At 38.4% G+C, this 22988-nt stretch overlaps 1 protein-coding gene across 1 annotated transcript; it reads left to right on the top strand.

The window, feature by feature from the left end:
- The first annotated feature begins 345 nt into the window (after positions 1-345).
- On the top strand, positions 346-17214 carry LOC121866182. Its single transcript, XM_042365785.1, has 3 exons — positions 346-529; positions 16327-16376; positions 16946-17214. Exons 1-3 carry the CDS (start codon positions 467-469, stop codon positions 17187-17189), a joined length of 357 nt encoding a protein of 118 aa, XP_042221719.1. The 5' UTR covers positions 346-466; the 3' UTR covers positions 17190-17214.
- Positions 17215-22988: the final 5774 nt, after the last annotated feature.

Here is a 22988-nt window from a genome sequence, read left to right as displayed (position 1 = left end):
ACCCGGGCACAGGTCACTGACCCACATCGGGGCCCGGGGGCGAAAATGTAATAGTAACAATAATAATAATAATGATAAAGAACCATAAAAAAATAAATAATGAGAAACAATATATGTGTGTTGTGTTGTTAATGGTAAGAGAAACAATTGAGACCCTGCAATTGTGTGTAAATGAGGCAGAAAGTCAGATCAGCAACCTGGGACTTGGTCGCAATTTTCGTGATGCCATATGGCAGTAGGGTCAGATAACCCTGGACCCTCAGGTCTTATTTTTATCTGGGATCTTCGTTACCCCTCACCACACATTCTATTAGAGGAAATCGTAATATTACGTCATGGACTCATATTTTCGCAACCAATCACAACGCGAGCAGTTGAACCAATCAGCGTGTTCGGTAAACAAAAGTCGGAAATCCCGTCAGCCCTGTCTGGCAACTTTAAACGTAATTGTCTACACAAAACAGACATGTCCAGGCGCAGGTCACCTAAGTCCCAAGTTCCCAACACCAGTCACCCCAACGTATGGAATGTGAGTAACTTTGATAAAGCACGGAAAGTTGGTTTTAATTATTTTGGCTTTCTTCGTCTTCTTTGATTTAAAAGGAGCCGGTGGCCCAGTACCTGCCAACAGTGCGTAACAGAGAGCCAGTACATGACTAATACTTGCCAACAGTGCATGACAAGAGACGTAACCGATCGCTTAAGCGGCTATCACTGGTGAAGAGGAAAAAAAGTAAAAGTAAAGATAAAATGGTGTTATTATTAGTGATAGACGTCAGGTGTTAGATTGACGGGCAGCAGTAGTTAGTGGTAACATGCATATCTCTCACTGTTGTGTCCAGGATTCAGTCATTAAAATCCTGGCCCTGGACAAATATGAATGAGTAGCAGAGGACGATGTCATTCAGTATAACCCTAACAAAACTGCAAATTTTCTCTGAAACAAAATGTCCAGAGAGCCACCAGTGCTGGCACTATGGCACCTCAGTTACTCAAGAGGCATATGAATACTGCATTTGCTGAAGTAATTTCTAAGAACAACACTACGACCAGAAGCAGCTGTTCGATTTTGTTAATTTTTCCACAGATATGTTTATCATAATAGTATTTTAAATGTAGTGGATATTTTGCCGTGACCGGCTAATTTCCTGCTAACACTGTTTTACCGTTAGTGGGCTCTGATTGGCTAAGTACTTTCACTTTAATATGATGGGGGTCTGCCCCCCAGCTAGGAAGTTAGGTAGGTTTCTTTGGTTAGTTAGGTCAGGTTCTATTACCGGTAAATTTATAGAAAAGCACATATTGAAAATATGTTTTTCCTATGGTATTTGATGAGTTTCGAATGAATTTGTTATTCATATCCGCCGGAAATCAGTAGTTTTTTTTAGATAACCCCCAACAATCTTAAGGGAAAAAGTTGTATTTTTTTCTTTTGAGTAAACCACATAAATCAAATACCAACCAACCAACCAAACCTAACCTAATCTAACTGTTCGGCTGAAGAAAACTGTGGTGACACCGCCAAATGTTTTGTTCTTAACGCAGTGTACACTGATTATTACACTGGACAAATAACATTGTTCGGTAATACAGGGTACATTGTGTTTTCCAAAAAAAAAAATAAATTGCCTCTATTTTTCTGATGAAACTCGGCAATGACGTAAAATAATCTCTATCACAATGTCGGCACAACTCTTCCACCTGTTCAGCCTTATCTGGTACTGAAAATTCATATATCCGCTCCCAACGCACCCACGCATTGTTCATTGGCTAAGACGAAAAACTCTTGCCCAATAATAAGTCTCCTATCGTTATAGCCAAAAAGAAACTCCCACACCACCCCTCGCACATGCACCGTAGATGCTTAAGAAGCGAAGACAGAGGTAAGGAGTACTGTGTGAGGGGGGGTGGGGGTCAAACCTTTTCAGCACAAAATAAAAACACATAGCGACACTTGTGACTGACCAAATCTAATAATATTAAAAAAATAATATCTCGGTTATCCTTAATTTCCGGCGGAAACATCACTGAAGAAAAAGTCTTAGAATTGTCTAAACATTACGAAATACATATTAATAACAGCAAGAGAAAGACCGGTGTTTTACTATAAATTCACCTTATTACCTATAGGTTCTAGTAAATGTCACCTCTTTTATAATTATATAAGTTGCATGCACAATAGAAATATGGTTAGGTATGTTTATAGCTACACAACGATCGACTCATGGCAAAATAAATCTCAAATGCCGCCAAGTCACGGTCAAATATACCTGTAGTTCTCACGTTGTTTGCCGGTAATCAACGATTAGCCAATCAGAAGGCACTAACAGTAAAATAGCGTTAGTAGGAATTTAGCTGGTCACTGCAAAATATCCACTGCCTATTTTAAAAGCGGCGGCATCTTTTATTTATTTTGTTTTTAGTTTTTCTTTATCTATGATCAGTAATCACCTGTAGTGGGCAGGGTATGGAGGATGAGAGAAATTGTAGGGTAAAGCACAGTAAAAGACTGATCGGTAATTATTTATGATTAATCCGCTGCCAAAATTTATAGAAAATTATTTAAAAAATGCTGGAGTTTCACTGCTTTTTATAGGGGACACTGTTGTAGTTTATGCAAATGTGTTGAAAAATGGTTATTTCTAAAATACACGTAAATTAATCTTTGTGGGTATCAAAAACAGACCTAACCACCCCACCCTAGCCAAACAAACCTACCTAACATTACCTAACTTCGTTACCCGGACCCCCCGGTATACAGTATTAAGCAGAAAGAACTTACTATTATATGGTGTAATTTGAGGTTTTTTCTGTATGTGAGATTATGCGGCCACATCGGCGCTTATGCAGCCCGGGTGGCGAGGTGATTTATTGATGATGGCGAGAGACGTCGAGCCACGGCGTTGAGGAAGTGTTGATAATTTTTTTTATTACATTGGAACAAATTTCATTCCGGTCTGAAAGCACAGGGATTCACGCAGTGTGGACAGTCTCTATTTAAAGGAGTCTTTATCCCTATACAGTATTCGCAAATTATGTCCATATAAGACCGGCGACAATCTTCACACATCATGCTGAAAATTAAACTGCCGCGGACCCGGGGAAAAGCGCCGCAGTAGAGCGCGGCCTCATTACCGCCGGGAAGACAGACTAGTGCACGCCGAGGCGCCTAATTATCTACAAAACGAAACCTTAGCACAAGAAATGATTATCATATCAGAACTCACTGATGAAAATAAAGTAAGAAAATAAACAGTACGGGTAATACAAATAACTCGTCCGTGGGATAGTCGTAAATATTAACTGACTGATCATATGACACTAAAATGATGCCTCTACGTGCTTTGTACGTGAAGAAATTAATTGTTTACCTAAATACTCCTCTGAAAAATCTGCTGAGTCACCGTGTGTTTGTTTGATTATAACCGACCCATTCAGTCTGAGTGTAGTACTCTGATGTCCACAAAAAATGCAAAATTGTCCTGTACCATGAAGCTTAAACAAGTTGCTTTTATTGGTAACATGTATCAAAATAAGTACAGTACAGTACTGTCATCCAAAGAACATCTAGAAAAAAAGAAAAAAATTGAACAACTTCTGATGGTAGTGCTGTTCTCAGACATTACAAATAGAAGTTTAGGTAAACATGAAGCAGATGGCTAACACCTGAACGTGTTGTTTGAATTCGTTCATGTTTTTCACGTGTGTTTTTTGAATGATAGTAAGTAATATAAACAATATGCTAATGCACAGAACCTAATAGAACCCGACCTATCCAACCAAAGAAACCTACCTAACCTAGCTTTCTAGTTGGGGGCTCCACCCCCCAGACACCCTGCCATATTAAACAAAGTACTTATTTTGAATATGGTACCAATGAAACTAACTTGTTGAAGTGTCATGGGTGTAATTTTATGTTTTTGTGGACTTGAGAGTACACTCGGAATGAGCTGGTCAGTTGTTTCAGATAAACAAACAAAGAGCAGACAACAACAGCAGACTTTTCGAAGAAATATTTATGGTAAATAATTAATTCCTTCGAGTACAAAGCACTTACAGACATCATTTTAGCATTATATGATCAGTTTTTCACCGCATTTTACCCCCACAATTTCACCCATCCTAATTACCCTGCCCACTACAGGTGATTTATGATCGTATATAGAGAAAAACTAAAGAAAAAACAACTTACAATTAAAAGAAAAGTTGCAGTATTGTTTTTATTACTTAATTGAATTGGTGAAGAGGATAAAGTAAAAAGTAAAGTACAGTGTATGAAATTCAGGAGGGACAGTCATGCACCTAGTGTCATATTAGGTTTAATATATGTATCATTTAACATAACTGTAAGAAGGCAAAACAATGGTTTTAGCAATTAGCAGGTGTTGCAATTGTACTGTACTATATTAACTAGGTTAGTACTGTAGATGATTTAAGAGTACTGTACTGTAATTGTTTACAAAGTGGATGTGTGAGAAAGATTAACTATGAAAAAAATATTAGGAAGGAATCCTTCTGATTAATATTCAGTAGAATATTGGGGTCTTTTCCATTTGGGGGCTAGCAGTGGATTTTAATGAAAATTTGCTGCTATTGACTTTTCAAGGTTCATGGTGTAGCTATCGCTTACTTCTTTAGTGTCCAAAGTGTGGTGCAGACTGCCTTTATCATGACGATAAACATATTTGGTTTTGATAAAGACACAAAACCACTAAGACAAAGGTAAGGTAAAGTTAGATAAATTATTTGTGTGTTTTTACCCCACTATTTCCCCTTACTTCAGATCCCTGCCCACCTTGTGCAATCAAAATTGTAAGTAGAAGGGTGGGTCATATCTCTTTAACTTTTAAGTTCTGCCAGAATTGAAGGTCAGATTCCTTTAATTCACCATCTAAAACATAAGAAAACCCTATTTTTGGTAGTGATTCCCATGCATGTACTCTACTGACTCTTTACCAGCTTTCTTACTTTTCAAATACTGTATCCCCCAAAAAAAAGTTGGAGGAATTGCAATTTTCTAACCATAATTTTGTATTTCTGAGTTCGTCTTCCTGAATGTAAATCTCCATAAATGCTTCGGCTCCGTGCCGCCACCATTATGAACTGTTAAGTGGGCACTAAAAAACAAATGCCTCAGACTAATTCACATTTTTTAGATTCAGTAGGTTACGGTGTTATTTTGTTAACTACTGTACTACTGATTTATCTCACCTCACAGAATTAAAAATTTACCTTGTATAAATGCTGTGGAAAAAACATCATACAAGAACATTCGCATGAAAATTTGTGCAAATGGATACAAGAATAACTAATACTGGTACTGACGAGAATTTATATTTTCCCAGGCTTGATGTTCCACATTGGTTGTCATTACTGATCTAGCCATTGAATGTCAAGGAGGTTCTGATATTTAATTATGGTACATAATACTGTACTTAAAAATGTTGCATCCTTGATTAGCCATAACATCAACAGTATTCCCCTTCATCTAGATACCTTTTTAGATCAGTGTTTATCTTCTATTGCCCACAAATTTGATGTACTTGGATTCTGTGAGACCAAACTCACTAACGATATTGACCATTTGTATAACATTCCTATTTGTAATAGACACTGCGTCAACACGTCACGACACGACACAGTGGTGGTGTCGCCCTATATGTTGATATCAAGTATAACACTTCTGTAAGAGATGATTTAAAGGTTCAGGAGGAGTACATGGAGAGTGTTTTCATTGAATTACGTAATGACACACGAAATATCCTAGTAGGGATAATCTACAGAAGACCCCACACTAATGTAAGGAATTTTCTTGATAAATTTTTGGAACTTATCTCTATCATAAGTTCAGAGAGGAAAGACTGCTACATCACAGGAGGTTTCAACCTTGATCTATTAAAATCAGAAACCGACACCTCAGTATTAGACCTTCTTGCTACCTGTCAAAAAAACTCTTCTTCAACACTATAACCAAACCCACCAGAGTAACTGCCACCTCTGCCACTGTGATAGATCATATCTGGACTAGCAACACTCCTAACAACCTAGCAAGTGGAATTATTTATAACAATATCTCAGATCACTTCCCAGTTTTTGTCATGTATAAAACAGCCACAAGACCTGAAAGGTCTAGTAGAGTCTCAATTCAATACAGAGACTACTGCGCCGACAACATGCTCCTTTTTGAAAACAACCTAATGAATGCTAACTGGGATCTTATCTATGCCTCCAACAACCCTAACGTGAACAGCTGTAACTTCTCCAGCATCTTCAATGCTTGCTTTGATAAATGCTTCCCGCTCAAGACTAAGTCAGTGAAAACTGTATCCATTTCCAAACCCTATATCACAAGTGAAATTAAGATAATGATAAAGGAAAAACACAAACTCCAAAGGAAATTTGCAAAAAGACCCATAACTTTCGGTGATGCTTACCGAAGTATCAGAAATAGAGTAACTCAAGCAGTTAGAAACGCCAGACGTAACTATTATACAAATAAGCTCCAGTCAGCATCAGCCGATAGTAAGAAAACCTGGAATGTCATAAATTCTATTCACAACAGGAACACTCAGCCTTCGGCCCCCCACTCAGCTTTTATGATAAACGATTCAGTTATAACAGAACCCTCCCTTATTGCCAGCCACTTCAATGAATATTTTATTAATGTTGGGAAAAATCTTGCAGGGAGCATCCCTGATCACCATGAGGAATTTAGAGCCTACCTGCAAAACAGACAGCAAAGTGAACTATTCTTATCCCCTGTCACAGCAGATGAATTACTGGCCATCATAAAAATGTCCAAAGATGCAGCAGCAGGCGAAGACAATATACCAATGAGCATCATTAAAAAAGTGGCCCACTTATTACTACCTGTTCTCCTCCACATTTGTAACTCCTCCTTCACTAGTGGTGTCTTTCCTGATAAACTGAAAATTGCTAAAGTCCACCCGGCATATAAAAAATCTGGGGACAAAGGTCTCTTCAAGAACTACCGCCCCAAATCAGTCCTCCCAGCCTTGAGTAAGATACTGGAAAAGCTAGCATGTAATAGACTAAATTCCTTCTGCAATGCCAATGACATCTTTACAGACTCCCAGTTTGGATTTAGAGCTAGAAGGTTGACTGAGAGTGCTCTGCTATCCTTTACTAATGACACCTTAAATTCCTTTGATGACAGTCAGTTCACAGTTGGTATATTCTTGGACCTCTCTAAAGCCTTCGATACTGTCGACCATACCATCCTCCTTTCAAAGCTTGAACATTACGGCGTTAGGGGCCTGTCCCACAATTGGTTTACCTCATATCTGTCCAACAGGATGCAGTATGTCTGTTATAATAACCACCAATCTGATTCCTCGCCTATCTTGTATGGAGTCCCCCAAGGTTCAATTCTCGGTCCACTGTTTTTGTTGTACATAAACGACATAGTCCATGCCAGCCCACTCAAAAAATACAACTTATTTGCAGACGATAGTAATCTCTATGCCAGCAACTCAGACCTCCTTTCCTTGATGAGAACTACGAACACTGAATTAACTAAACTCGGGACCTGGGTAATACGTAATAAACTGACCCTAAATCTTGAGAAAACCCACTACACGATCTTTCACAGAAGAAAAAACTTACCTCCAGACTTGAACCCCCTGTACCTTGGTAATATAGTCCTCAAACGCCAACAAAATACTAAATTCTTCAGAGTTATTGTTGATGAGAAACTTAACTGGAGAAACCACATACAAGCCATACACGATAAAATCAATAAACAGTGCGGTATCATGTATCACACTCGACAGTCATCCACTCTCACAGCAATGAAAGAAATCTATCATGATCTTGTTTACCAACACCTGATACACTGTCACACACTATGGGGGGGCCTCTGGCTCTTCAAAAACACAATTTCTGGTTACTGCACAAAAGAGAGTTGTATGGACAATGACCTACTTGAAAAAAAAAAACATTACACAAATGAAAAATTTGCTATATTGAAATTTTTTAAATTCAAAGATATTAACACTTACTACTGTGCCCTCTTTGTTTACAAATCTATCAATCACTTGCTTGACAATAATTACTTCCAGTTCCGGAATAATCAGAGATACAACTTAAGGCACCCAGAGCTACTAAGACCACACCCCATCCCCCATGCGCTCCTCTCAGTCCCAGACCTTCATAAAATATCATGGTGTGAAGGTATGGAACAACTTACCCCCACCCATCCGAGCAAAGACTACGCTACCTTCCTTTAAATCATCTCTAAAAAAATATCTGTTGTCGAAGTATTAATATTTCTTGTAAGACTTACTATATGTACAGTACCTGCTTTTATTGTACCACCAAATCCGTTTTATCGGAAATTATCATGTAAATAAATAAGTAATTACCATTGCAATAAACATAATTGCCAACTAGACATAATCCTGAAAACTCTGTCCTCTTGTTCAACCTTATAACTGTACAACCCAGGTTGCACTGCTCCCCCATTATACTTATGTTTTTAAATTCCACTCTAATTTATATGTATATGTGTATGTATGTAAGTGTGTATATGTATGTATATACAGGTGCTCCCCGACTTATGACGAGGTTAGGGACCCAAATCCAGGTCGTAAGTCCGAATGGTCGTAAGTCCGACAGAGATAAAAAAAAATAAAAATAATTTTTTTTTTTTAAATAAAAAATCTACAATGAAATACAGTACAGTAAAAGTAATAAATAATGAGGAATGGATACAGTACAGTGAAAGTAATAAATAATGAGGAATGGATACAGTGTGACTGAGCACTTACCTTTAATGTAGTCAGCTGAATGCACATGGGGCCCCCATAATTTTCTAATTATACATGGAGACTACATTAACTGGAAACGTTTGGTATAGAAAATGCGTGCGTCATTTGAAAAAAAAATTTGTCTCAACTGCGGTGGTCGTAAGTTCCGACGGTCGTAAGTCCAAGCAGTCGTAAGTCGGGGACTACCTGTGTGTGTATATATATATATATATATATATATATATATATATATATATATATATATATATATATATATATATATATATATATATATATATATATATATATACACACACATATATATACACACACACAGTGGTCCCTCGGTTAACGAGCGCCTCGGGTAACGAGATTTCGGTTAAAGAGTTACCTTCCATAAGATTCTTAACTTCGGTTAACGAGCAATCCCTCGATTAACGAGTTTTTTACGAGCCGACCTACACATGTTTTAGCTTGCATTTGGCGGTCCACCAGCTGTAGTATTAGTCCGCCAATACAGTAATCGGTTCTAGGGCTTAAATTCCTTACCCTTTTAGTAAATATCATGAAGTTTATACTATTCAATAATTTTAAAAGTTTAATATTAAATTTTTTAGTCATTTTAAGAATTATTGAACATAATTGAAGGTAAGGTCACTAGTTTGTGGTACGCCATCCAGCCTGCCAACACAGCATACAGGCGTCAGTCTTTGTATCTTTTCAGTGGAGGTAACATCTTGCTTGAGACTCTCTTCAACTAAATGCTTTTTCTCTGTGTTTACAAGCAAATTATTGGTCATTTTGAAATTTATTTTACATATTGACAATATATAATGCAGTGCAGTGTTGATTTAAAGAAAATAATCTTGAATTACACCAAGAGAACTAAAATTTTATGGGTGAAATGGCGCCATGGGGTGACTTCTCTTCTCCCTTCTCCTCCATCCCCATTCTAATTCCCATCATCATCATCCAGGAGCCTTCTACATACACACCTCAAAGTAAGTGTACTTTACTACCTTTTTTGTTGAATTTAGGCAATTTTCGGTGAGCTGGAACCAATTACCCAAAAACCCATTGAAACAATGGTTTCGGTTAACAAGTTTTTCGGTTAACGAGCAACTGGTTCTGTTTCTAGAGATCCATACGGATCCGTGGTCTCCTCCTTCTCTGTGGGAACCTAGCCGCAGGAACTTCCCCTGGGTTCCCTGGACTGGCCAACCTTTCTCTTCCCTCTGGTTCTGAATCTGATGAAGACTCACAAGGTGGAGCCTGAATGTCATTCAACTTCGTAAACATATCCCTACCCACGAACCTTTTCACTTTCTCTGCTGCTCTTTTGATTATCTCTGTTTCATCTGACACGTTTGTGAGTTCATAGGCGGCACCGTCTCGGATGATATCAGTTACTGTATACGGGCCCCTCCATTTGGCGTTCAATTTCCTACTACTACCTGGAAGAGGTACTTCAGCCCTCACCCATACCATTTGTCCCAACTGGACTTCTTCGTTCTTCCTATCTCTATTGGCTCGTTGTCTGATTTCCTTTGACGTTCTCTCGGAAGTCTCTTTTATCAATCGGTGAGCTTCTCTTAACCCCTCACTACTTTCACTTTCTATTATGGATAACCCAATACCCACTTGTCGGTGAGCATGACGTGAGAAAAAGGCAAAGTGTGGCTGTACTCCAGTAGTGGAGTGCACAGCCGTGTTCAATGCACATTGCACGGGACCTAAGAACTTGGGCCAACGTCGGGGGTTGTCTCCACTCAGGATGGCAAGGAGGGTTTTAAATGTTCGGTGCATTCTTTCTGTAACACTGTTGCCTCGGGGTTGGTATGGCAAAGTGAAATATGAACTAATGTTGCTCATTCTACAAAAACCCTGCGGTAAATTCCCCTCCATTATCGGCAATCACAGTCTTAGGGCTGCCAAATACATTAGTGAATTTCTCAAATTCTCAGGTAACTTCTTGGGTCGCTTTAGTTCGAAGGGGGTAGAAGTTAACAAATCTAGAGTAATGATCGAGGACCGTCAACACATATCGGTACTCATTGACCCCAGCATGCATGTCAGTCAGATCGACAGAAACTCGCTCGAGAGGCTTGGAAACTATCGGTAAGGCCTGCCATTTCTGGGTAAGACCCTTAGTCCCCTTGAATTTCTGACAGCTTTCACATGACTTCACAAAGTCTATACAATCCTAACGGTAGTTTGGCCAATAGAATAGACTTTCTGTCTTGGCAATGGTTTTCCACTGCCCTAAGTGACCTGACTTTGCACTATTGTGTACTAACTTTAAGGCGGCTTCACGTAAATGATCAGGTACTACTAAGCAATAGAGTAAGGCTTTGTCAATCAGTTCTTTTACTAGATATAAAACTCCATCTATCACTTAAAACTTATCAATGGCGGTTTTAGGGTATCTGTGCCTTGGTAACTTTTCCCCATTCAAATACTGCAAGAGCTCTTTCCACCGTGGTTCTTTCTGTTGTTCTAGTCCAAGCTCTGCAGGGGTTACCGGTATTTTGAATTTGGACCTGCAATATTTCTTTCTTATCACCTGTAGCTTGATGAAATTGAAAAATTTGATCATAACAAACTGAACAATCCATAAGTGAAAATAGGTTATTTGAGACACAGCTGCCATGAATTATGCAAGCCATATGAGGATCTATCTTAGTAATCCAAGTGGCTCTACATTTTTTTATAATTACATGTAGTATTGCCCCCTTGGGTCTTAGGTGAAACTACTACTACTGAATTCAATTTCTCTACTGACAGACAATTCCTTGTATGTAGTGCCTGAGCTAAACTTTCTAGTCCTTGTAGCTCATCACTCAATACTATCAATTCCTTGTATGAATTGTATGAGCTAAACTTTCTAGTCCTTGTAGCTCATCACTCAATACTATCAACTCCTCGTATGTAGTGTATGAGCTGAACTTTCTAGTCCTTGTAGCTCATCACTCAATACTATCTAGGAGGACACCGTGAGTCACATTATATCATTATAAAAATATAAGGGAGAAAACATTTTCTCCCAACTTAATCAATATGACTCAAAATTATCATATTATTAGTAAGTTAATTCATTAAGATCTCTTATTGTTATATAAGTCACTCATTTGACAATTATAAACATTTAACCCACCATGATGTATCTCTTTCCCGACTCTATCTCAAATATCCCTTAGCTCAATGATTTTTTATTTTTTTTTACAAAATAATTTCATTTAGAACATTTTATTTAGAGGGATCATCAAGATCTCTCTTTGTTGCCAATCAGGGGCACAGACATTATCCCCCAAGTAATAACTTAAGCAAGAATCTCTACGTGCGCACTATCACCCGGCAGGGTTGACAGTGCTGAGTCGTTAACATAGTGCTCTATTGGCAACAGCATTCACTATTACTCTAGCAATACTTATTGGGTTGAGAATTCCACCCTGAAATGTTCTCATATAACCCATATAAGGATGTAAAGTCCATTTCAACATAACTCTAGATTGCTAGGAAGACCGGAAGGTCAACATTCCGGAAGGAACGCTAAGTCTAGCAGCCTCGCTAAAGTTCGCCTGGAAAGACTGAACCCGCTACTGAGGACATCAAAAATAAAGTTATGAAGAGAAAAACTCAAATCTGGTTTTTATGCTGAGAGCACTTTTAATTATAATATAAGAAAACCGAGGGCGGAAGCCCAAAGGTTTTTGTGAACGAACATAAGAAAAGGAAGAGAGAGAGTCATAGCATTCACACTAGCACGTGAATAATTGGGACAAAGAAAACTGTAGACAGTCTACATATATATGTATATGTAATATTCAGAAATTTCAGTATAATTTCAAACGCCGCGCCATTGGCGATACTGAGTTTTCAAGGTCGACTGAGCTAGGAGCGCTCCTACACGTAGTTAGAGGTTTTGGAACTAGGCCTATACGATATTAAATGTAGTGTACCGAATTAATAATGATGTGATTCATGAAGTTAAGGGACTATTATTGAATTTGAAATTATTATAGATCGTTTATCAGTCTGAATAATGTTACGGGTGTCCCAAGAAAGTTATTAGTAGGCGGAAAATATGTAACGTTGGCCTAAGCTAACGCCTTGAGAGGATACGAGGCTGGCTGGCTCTCAGTCAGACGACAGCGGTCGAACAGAGAGGACAGACTGTGCGTCAAAGAGGACGAAACGGTCACGTGGTCTAGTCACCTGTGTTGCGCTATTGCAGTATAACAAGTAAGTCTCATTCGATCTCAGACAGGGTTGAGATAGGGCAGTGATAAAGTTAACGAGCTAACAGTGAGTTCATTTCAGGGTTTCCGTCAGAACCCACTTGACTGCGAGAGATTGACTGCCGTTTGAGACTGCGTTGATGATTGATGATTAGCGATTGTCGCAGTTGGAACGATCAGTGCAGGCTTGTTACTGGTCATCCGGGTTAGCCAGAGATCTCCGAAGTGAAACCAGCTGTCTGGGTGCACAACTGACGATTGTCTGGGGTCGCCAGATCTCTTCTACCTCGGCTCGCAATATCACATATCTTCAAGCAGTTAGTGAAAACCTTTTACTACGAGAAGCTAAAGCTTCTCTCCACTGAACAAGGGCTGATTGGCTCACTGTCTTCTCGCCCATGGATGCACTGAGAGTACACTGAGGCTGTCTGAGTAAATTAATGGTCACACACTGAGACCAGGAGTCTAGGGGATACCTAGAGAAACATTTTATCTCCCTTATTATGGGTGTATGTTGAGTTGGGTGAAGCATGATTCACGGGTATTGGTGGACCCAGTAACTTCTTAATAATAGTGATAATATTTTTGTGTGTAGTTAATATTTCTTAAATAATTTTGATAATATTGTTTTAATGCTTGTGTCACTAATTGAAACCAGAGAATGAGGGAACTGTTTTTCAGATAGGTTTTCTCCCTTCTGTGTAAGTGATACTGTGATTTAGTTCCTTTAATGCATTTAATATTTCTTTATAATTTCAATCTCAGGTATAACCTTTATTCCCCAGAGTAGTGTTTGAGTTAGGTTAGGAGGTGTGCATTTGTTGGGGTAATATTATTTTGTTGAGTGCCCTTAAGGCCTATTCATGGTGGGTTTAATATTTTCTTATTTTATTACCATTTTCTCAGTGGTTGATGTTATTTTGTTGAAAGCCCTTAAGGCCTGTTTCATGTGTGCAAGCAACAATTCTTAATACTACTTTGAATTTATTGCTGTCTAATGAGGCATTGTCTGAGTTTCTAATAATTTCAATATCATGTATAACTTTTATTCCCCAGAGTAGTGTTTTAAGTTCAGGTTAAGAGGTGCGCATATGTTGGTGTCCCATTATTTGATTGTGTCTGTAGTGATGGAGGGAATATAAGTGTCTAAATTTGACAGTGCGTCTCATTCATCTCAGTCACAGATGCTATCCTTCCACGGGTCACGGAGAATTCATTTTGCTAGTAAATTTAAGTGTTCTTGTGCTGGTTCGGGTTTTTTCTCAAAGGGGCACTTCCACTGCAATTTCCATCTAATAATTAATAAACCTTAAGTCATGTGAGAAATTTAATTTCCAGTAATGCCGACCGGTTACATGTATATAAGTAGATATATTCACATATTCTCTTTCAGTGAAGACGAGCCCGGGAGGGCGCAGCGACATTCACTGAATGACTTAAAGGCAAGGGATAGTCACATCGATCTAAACGACTTCACAAAGAAGACGTGTTGTTGTCGCCATGACTGAACAGAGATCGTATAAGAAATTGTCCCAATTACAATAATTGAGAGACATAACAAAATAAGTCACTCTACTTCATCACTGTGCTAATAAGTACAAATACCGTATATAAAATCCTCGCGGAGCTTAGTATTTCAGCAATTATAACACAAATTCGCAGAGCTCTCCATTGTGTTTACTTATGGCTCTACCGCCAGGCGAGAGATGAAGGTGGCAGTCCGTGCGATGGAGGGGTGAAGGAGGGGGTTTCGACAATTGCAATTAAATGCCAGGTAGCGACGTGTCCTCCTAATATTTCTTATTAAGTAATTATTAGATGTTTCAATTGCCTGTATGTTGGCCTGGCGAGTTATTACTAGGCATTAACATACCTAGGTTAAAGCTAAGCGTCGCATTCTGGGATTGAACAAAAATATTATTTTTACTCTGATAAGAAGTAAAGGATCAGGTGAGAAAAATCAACAGCTTGAACAATTTGTGTAACCAATTGCTGTATAAAGTTACCTACCGTTTATTTCAGTAACCATGTTGTAATATAGCTACAATACTACCAGTACAGTAGAATGTCAATATAACACGAGATACGTTCCAAGAGAGGTCGCTTTAAACCGAATTCGCACTAAATCGAAGTGTTGTATCAATGGAATAATTTAGTTTGGTACTTGAGAGAAACACAAAATACTAAAAAGACTGACAGTCTACCCAGATGCACCTCAGCCCATCTCCTAGAATAAACAAAACATTGTTTTTTGTAGTACAGTACTGTATTATGTTAAAACAAACACTCGTAAAGCAACACATCTAAAATTAAGGGATGCGAAATGGTCTGTTTACTGGCTGGGAAGATGGAGGAGGGAGGGAGGTGAGGTGATATTTTTGACAGTTGATGCTAAGGTCTAGTGCTTATTTATTTATCTGTCCTTAAGAGTGACTTTAAGTTTTCTCTTCTGAAATGTCGCTGAACTGACCTGGGAGAATATAATTAACATTGCTGGAATTCTTATAAGATAGTGATTAGTTTGAATATATACAAGTACATGCTATAGTTCGCATTAGACATACAAATTTTAATTTTAATTAATTACAAAGAGCTAAATTATTTTATCTCTTGTGCAAAATATATGACATTTATATTCAAATTATTCTCTGTCTTGCAAGGCTTCTAGCAATGCAAATTATATTCTCCTAACTTTAGGGGTGACAGTGAAGCGTTTTGACAGTTGGGGGCTGAAGGTCTAGTGAAGTATTTACCGTATTTGTTTATTTATGTCCATTAGATTGATTTTTTTTTTTATAAAATGTCACGGAAGTGACCTGGGAGAACATAATTTACATTGCTGGAATTCTTATAAGACAGTGATTAATTTGAATATAATCATGCTATAGTTTGCACTAGACAAAAATTTTAAAAATCATTTAGTACAATATTTTAAGCACATGTACAGTACAGCTTTGGCCTTAGGATAGTGTAGCATGCCCAGAGAAACATTAGGCGCGAATTTTAAAATATGATTCGCCAGATTGACTCGAGGAAAATAGCAAAGATTCGCTTTAAATTAAAACATTGTCCTTATTTGTGGGTGTCGCTGTAAATCAATAATTTGAAATTGAATCGCTTTAAATCGACGTTTTACTGTATACAGTTTATTTGCATGAATTTTGTTTTAAGGAAAATGACAAATGCCTTTTTTTAAAGTTTTGAGTTGCCTGTTTTTTAGTATTTTTCTTATTTGTCTGCCCATTTTCTTTTAGATTATGAGCACCCAAACATCTGGGTTTTACTAATAATTCTAATATACACAAATTTGTTTTATTTAGGTAAAGATGCCATTGGAAGTGGCCATATGTGTCATCAAGATCATTTTCTTGTAAGTAGAAATCCAAGTTGATTACTGTAAGTTGTAAGTGAACTAAAAGATATTCAGAGTGTCCATCCCCTTTCTTATTTAATTAATGGAAATTTCTGTGCTGTACTTGTATGAAGTCATGTCATTATTATGAAAAATTTTGTATGTTGTACTTATATTAATTCTATGAAATATTAATTCTATGACATATTGTCAGGGTCATTGTGACAGCAGAGTTATATGAAAGCAATTGAAATGTAAAGTTACACCAGTATATAAACTTAGTAACCTGAAAGACGTCACGTTTTACCTCACTTGGCTTACAATATACAGGAGTAACAGCTTTTTCCACTGAAATTTATTGTTCTTTGAGCATTGTGCTAAGTTTTCTTGGTAAACTGCATCATGATGGTGTTAATTACCAGTTAGTGTTGCAAGAGTTGTAGTGAACTTCCTGGTTAATGTGTTGTTGGTGTTATGGGAGTCTTAAGTTATGTTCTAGGAACTACAGTACTTCTCTCGTCTCTGTTTTTGACATTTCAGCAGAATGGTTTTGATTATTATGAATTAATGTTCTGTTAATGTTCCAGGTCAGCGATGGTGTTTATCTCACTCGTCACAAAATATTACTACAACCAAGATATAGAAGATATCACACACAAAATGAAGGATGAGACTCAGCTAAAGATATATATAAGGTCCTGCCAGCTAAAGACAAACATCTCAAAGAAGAAGGTTGATTATTTGACAAAGCAGTTCCTAGCAGTGGAAGAAATGTATTGTGAATTAAGGAGGGAGCTTGAGAAAAAACTTTCAGGGGCTACAAGTATGTAAAGTATATTTAAGTAATTTAAAATATTTTTATGACTTGTGGATCACTAATGAGTAACCCTTGGTTTTACAGGATACTGAAGCCTCATTAGAGAGAGTAACTCTTCATAATGAGAGAATTAATGTCAGCAAGCATTATTTTTCAGTTTACTTAATTGCTATAAAAAACTGATTCATCGAGATACATCTGGGGTACAATAAAGGGAACAGGTGATGTAGTGATTGCCTCTAACAGCTGATGAATCATTGGGTCGAGTCAAAATTTTCAGTGGATAGAAGAGTATGCATATTCTCTCTCAATCTGCCATTTGTAAGCTTGTTCCTTTACACCCATGTTGTTTATTAACCCCTTCACTATTGGAACTCCAATTTTAGTTCAATATTTTATTTGGTTAACACTAGATAATTTTATTGAGTTCAGAGGCCTCACCGTACACAAGGGTTTAGTGTCTAATTTCACCTCTAAAATCACACTCTTTGTTATTTTACTTATAAGATGTGCTTGGTGAAACACTTGTGTTTTATTATGCTCATCATGCATGAGCTGGGGTAATATTAAAGCAAATACAGTGGTCCCTCGGTTAACGAGCACAATCCGTTCCAGCAGGTTGCTCGTTAACCGAAAATCTCGTTAACCGAAACCATTGTTTCAATGGGTTTTTGGGTAATTAGTTCCAGCTCACCGAAAATTGCCTAAATTCAACAAAAAAGGTAGAAATTTACACTTACTTTGAGGTGTATATGTAGAAGGCTCCTGGATGATGATGTGAATTTGAAGTGGGAGGTGGAGGAGGAGAAAGGAGAAGAGAAGGAAGTGGAGGTGGAGGAGAAGCATTTTACTGCTTCTTGGAAGGTGAGTCACCTTCCATGAAAATACGAGGAACCTCTGGACTGACAGATTCTCCACCATGAACATCCTCTCTCCTTCTTGAAGTGGAAGGCTGAGGGCTAGCATCATCCTCTTTCCTTCTTGAAGTGGAAGGCTGAGGGATAGCATCTTGTTCCCTCTGCCTTTTACTGAAGAAAGTGTCAATTGTGGTCTGTGGGGCATCTCTCCTCCTCACCATTAACTTATGTTTAAAGAAGGAGACCATTGTGTCCTCAACATGACACAAAGTTAGTTCAGATTTTTCCACATCTAGGTGCTTTGAAGCCAGTTCCCTGAGCTTCTCCCAGTGGTAAATCACATCTTTCAACTCTTTAGTTGACATATGGTCATCACTTTCCATTTCCTCCTCACCATTGTCAGCCTCTAACATCTCATCCAGTTGCTTCAAGTCATCAGGAGTAAGTTCCTCCTCATGAGACATCACAAGCTCTTCGACATCATCCTCATCCACTTCAAGGCCCAATGACTGACCAATGGATGCAATCTCCTGGTCCAACTCTGTGTCATCCTGAAATCCCTCAAAATCATGGACTACTGATGGCCACAGTGCTTTCCATGAAGAATTGAGGGATCTAGTGGAGACTTCTTGCCATGATGACAATCAATTTTACAGCCTCCAGGATGTTGAATTGTGTCTTCCAGAACTGTTTCAGTGTTAGTTCAGGATCATTGGAAGTTGCCTGATGACACCTCCTAAACATTTTCTTCATGTACAACTTCTTGAAGTTGCTGATCACATTCTGGTCCATTGACTGTATGATTGATGTAGTGTTGGGAGGCAAAAACAGCACTTTCACAAAGTCAAATTGATACTCCAAAGTTCTGGCAAGTTCAGTGTCATGACCAGGAGCATTATTCATGAGGAGAAGAGCCTTTAAAGGGAGTTTATTGGTGGTTAGGTAGCTCTTGACAGAAGGGCAAAACACCTCAACAGCCCATTCATTAATGAGCTGTCTTGTCACCCATGCCTTACGGTTGGACTTCCAATAAACTCCAAGCTTTGCTCTTACCACTTTCTGTTGCTTGAACACCTGGGGTTTTCAGAGTGGTAGACAAGCATAGGCTTCAGTCGGAAATCCCCTGAAGCATTGACACCAAGCAATAGAGTGAGACGGTCGTTCATGGGTTTATGCCCAGGTAAAGAGGCTTCATCTCTGGTGATGAATGTTCTTTTGGACATCTTTTTCTAGAACAGCCCAGTTTCGTCCACATTGAACACTTGCTGCGGAAGATAATTTACTTCTTCCATCAGTTCTTTAAATTCCACTGAAAACTTTGCTGCCCCTTCCTTATTAGCACTAGCAGCCTCACCATGCCCAATAACACTGAAAATGTCACTTCTTTTCTTAAATTTTTCGAACCAGCCTTTGCTGGCCCGAAAATCTTCAAATTATGTGCCTGAAGAACCAGGTTGATCTGTCTTTAATGTTCGTAAATCTCCCTGGCTCTTTCACAAATGAATTCAGTAGAAACTGAATCACCTTTCATCTGTTTTTCCCTAATCCAGATGAGAAGTAACCTCTCAGTTTCTGCAATTAGGGCTCTACCTTTAAGCACTGGTATATTTGTCTCTCACTTTCACTTCTTTAAATTTGTCTTTCTCTGCAAGAATTGTCAAACAGTTGATGTCGACATGCCATATTCTTTGCTTAGCGCATTTGTTCTAATGCCTTCTTCATGTTTCTTAATAATTTCTTGCTTGGTTTGGATTGAAATCTCTTTTCATGATCTCTTAGGGCCCCATGCTGGATTTAAACAATGTCAACACGTGATCTTTTAAGTTTAAAGTAGCTGTAAATAAAGAATATTTTCTTTAAAATAACACTGCACTGCGCTATATATTGTCAATATGTAAAATAAATTTCAAAATTACTAATAATTTGCTTGGAAACATTTACTCTCCCCAATGTGCTGTGCAAAATCTTGCCAATATTTCTCCCTTGCCTCCTTCCTAGCCTGCCCACATATTTTGGCTATATCCATGAAGATTTCCCTATCTTCTTCTCTTGTACCATTCTTTACCCAATCTTTATGTGCTGCCCTTAACATTTGTGTCCATCCCTTCAACATTTTGTCATTGGTATAGCAGTGTTTCCTAGCCCCATGTCTCTTATCATTTATTTTTTTCTGTGTTGACTTAGTTAAATATCTTTCTATCTCCCCAACTAAGTCATTATAAAAGCTATCCATACAGACTGGTGTATAATTTCTGTACCATTTCTCTATATTTTGGGTAAACACTTCTGTGTCATCCTTGTTTAGTTTCAATTTCTTCCTCCTATATCTCACCTGTCTCTTCCCTAATGGTAATTGAACATACACAACAAAATGGTCACTGACTAGCTCCCTTATTATCTCACATTCTCCCTGGACTCCCTGACTGCTTATCATGCAAGCATAGTCTAACCTTCCTCCTTTAATATGAGTCACTTCCTTATTTCCTAACAAGTAAGCATCTGGGTGATCTTGTAAAAATTGCCAAAATTTTATACCATTACTATTAATTCTCCCCATTGTTTCGAGTCTTGGATGTCGAGCATTAAAATCGCCTACAGCCAAAGTAGAGTTCAAAAACATGCAATCTGGTAAGAAGTTGAGGTCAAAACAGCCTCCAGAAATATACAAATTTGCTATGTTCAATTCTCCTTCCTTCAAATATAACTTTATACAGACACTTTCTATTCCTTGTACTCTACTCGGGCTTCCAACTAGTTCTGCTGGTATGGAATTCTTAATGTATGTTGAGACCCCTCTTATACCTTCACCCAAATAGAGATGAAATCCATTATATCCAGACAGTTTAAGCAGGTCGCCTTTCCTGTCCCCAGTCTCTTGAAGGGTAATTATGTCAATATTATTTTTAAGGGTAAAGTAATGTACATCTGTCACTCTATTTTGTAGACCATTAACATTCCAGGACATTATCTTAAGGCTAGCTAGATCCAGGATTAATATTTACACATTTTATATCCTTTCCAATCAGATTCTTTAAGAAGGCCCAATCCTCCTGCACAGATTCCCATTTCCTCAAAAGTTTTTCTTTATCAGCATCTTTACACTTTACCAACACCTTTTTAAAACTTTCAGTTGTTGCTCCCTGCACTACACAATCCTTTATTTTCCTCTCCTTCCCTTTAATACTTATTTTAAGCACTGAATTTTTCAAAGGCTTGAGCTCTTCACTTTCCTCTTTCCCTTTTAATTCTACATTATTCACAGCTTTGTTTTCCCTTTCTTTATTTATCACTGTATCAAGTCTTTTCTCTATCACTTCTATTTTCCGACCTAACTTTTGCAAAAGCTGAAACATCTTAAGCACCTCTTCTCCCAGAATTTCTTGCACAGTTTTATCACTAACCTGGAGTGCTGCACCACTACTCTCACTTGCTACTTGTTTATTACTCTGTTTGTTCCTGGCATCAACAACGCTTCCGGCCGCAAGCGCAGTCCTTATCCTTCTTGAATCTTCATGCCAGGCATTCTCAGGGATCACTGTCTCCACTGTCTGTGTGTTCTCCTGCTGTCTTGTCACTGTCAAACCACAGCGTACTTCTTCAGTGTTCTCTGAATAATTCCTTTGTTGGTCACTTCTCATACGTGGCCTCATCTCGCATGCAATTGAACTAGCATTGTGAGTTTTACCACAATTACAACAACAAGGCTTCACTTTCTCTCCTGCTTTGATCTTGTCCTTACAGTTGCTAGATTCGTGCCTCTTCCCACAGAATCTACAACGTGGGTCCAGTTGACAGCTCCAGGCCTTATGTCCCCATCTGCAACACTTGAGACACATTATTGGTCCCTCCACATATAGTGCCACCTTCCTATACCCTGCTCCTGTGATGAACACTTTCTCTGGAACCTTTCCTCTCATTAGAGCAATAACCTGGCTTCTCTCTTCGCCCCTTATTAAATGCCTCTTGACCCAAACAAATCTTTCGTCATCCAATAAGTATTCTGGATCTAGTATTACAGGGTACCTGAAGATTATTACCTTTGTAAGTAGTATGTTGTTCTCCTCTGGCAAAACCATCAGTAATCCCTTGTACCCAACAGTTGTCAACATTTCCACAGCCTCCATGGTCCCCACTGTAAGATAAGGCTTGTGTGTGCCTTCTTTCAAAAGAGGCTCAAAGCTGTGATGCTCCCGTCCTAGTTGTACTGCCCATTTTAATTTTTCGAGGAAGGTCATCGGGCATGACTGTGGAAAAATTAATCTCTTCCTGACATGACCAACTTCACCTTGTGTGTGTTCTTGTCTGCTTCCTTCAAATTCCATACTTTGCTCTGTTCTTGATCCATTCTCCACTATCTCCTTTCTGTTATTTCCATTATTATTACCACCCACACACGTTTTTTGTCCTAGATGTTTTTGTCTCTTCTCCTCTCTCACTTCTTTGCTTTCACTGTCCTCATGCCAGCTTGTCTCCCTCATTCTTTTAGAAATTTCTTTCTTTTTCACTACCTCTTGTTGAAGCTGTATTTTCTCACTTTCGAACTTCCCTTGTGCTTCATCACTCGTATTAAACTCATCACTACTCAACTCAAGGTCTTCAAGAACTTCGTCCAATACTATCTTTTCTTTACTCTTCCATGTAGAGTTCTTAAGCGAAAATTCACTTTCCATGGGGCAATGTTGATATCCCACAACACCCAGCCAGGAGTGATGGGACCCCGAGCAGTTATTTTCGTAAGGTAAACAGTAAGTTCCCAACAGCAAAGTTGCTTGACGATACTTATCTTATCCTCAGGTCCTTATACACAAGTAGGTAAGTCTATATATCCTTCAGATAATGTAATAGGCTCGAAAACATCCCAAATTTGGGAGCTAGCGCTCACAGCTGTGTTTACCAGACCAAAAAAATGGCCGCTCCGATGGTGTTATGAGGGGCCTGATGTGGTGTAGTACGTCC

This window comes from Homarus americanus, unplaced genomic scaffold (genome assembly GCF_018991925.1).
Source record: "Homarus americanus isolate GMGI-L3 unplaced genomic scaffold, GMGI_Hamer_2.0 scaffold32583, whole genome shotgun sequence".
NCBI classification, from domain to species: Eukaryota; Metazoa; Arthropoda; class Malacostraca; order Decapoda; family Nephropidae; genus Homarus; species Homarus americanus.
This window is presented reverse-complemented; position numbering and strand designations above follow the sequence as displayed.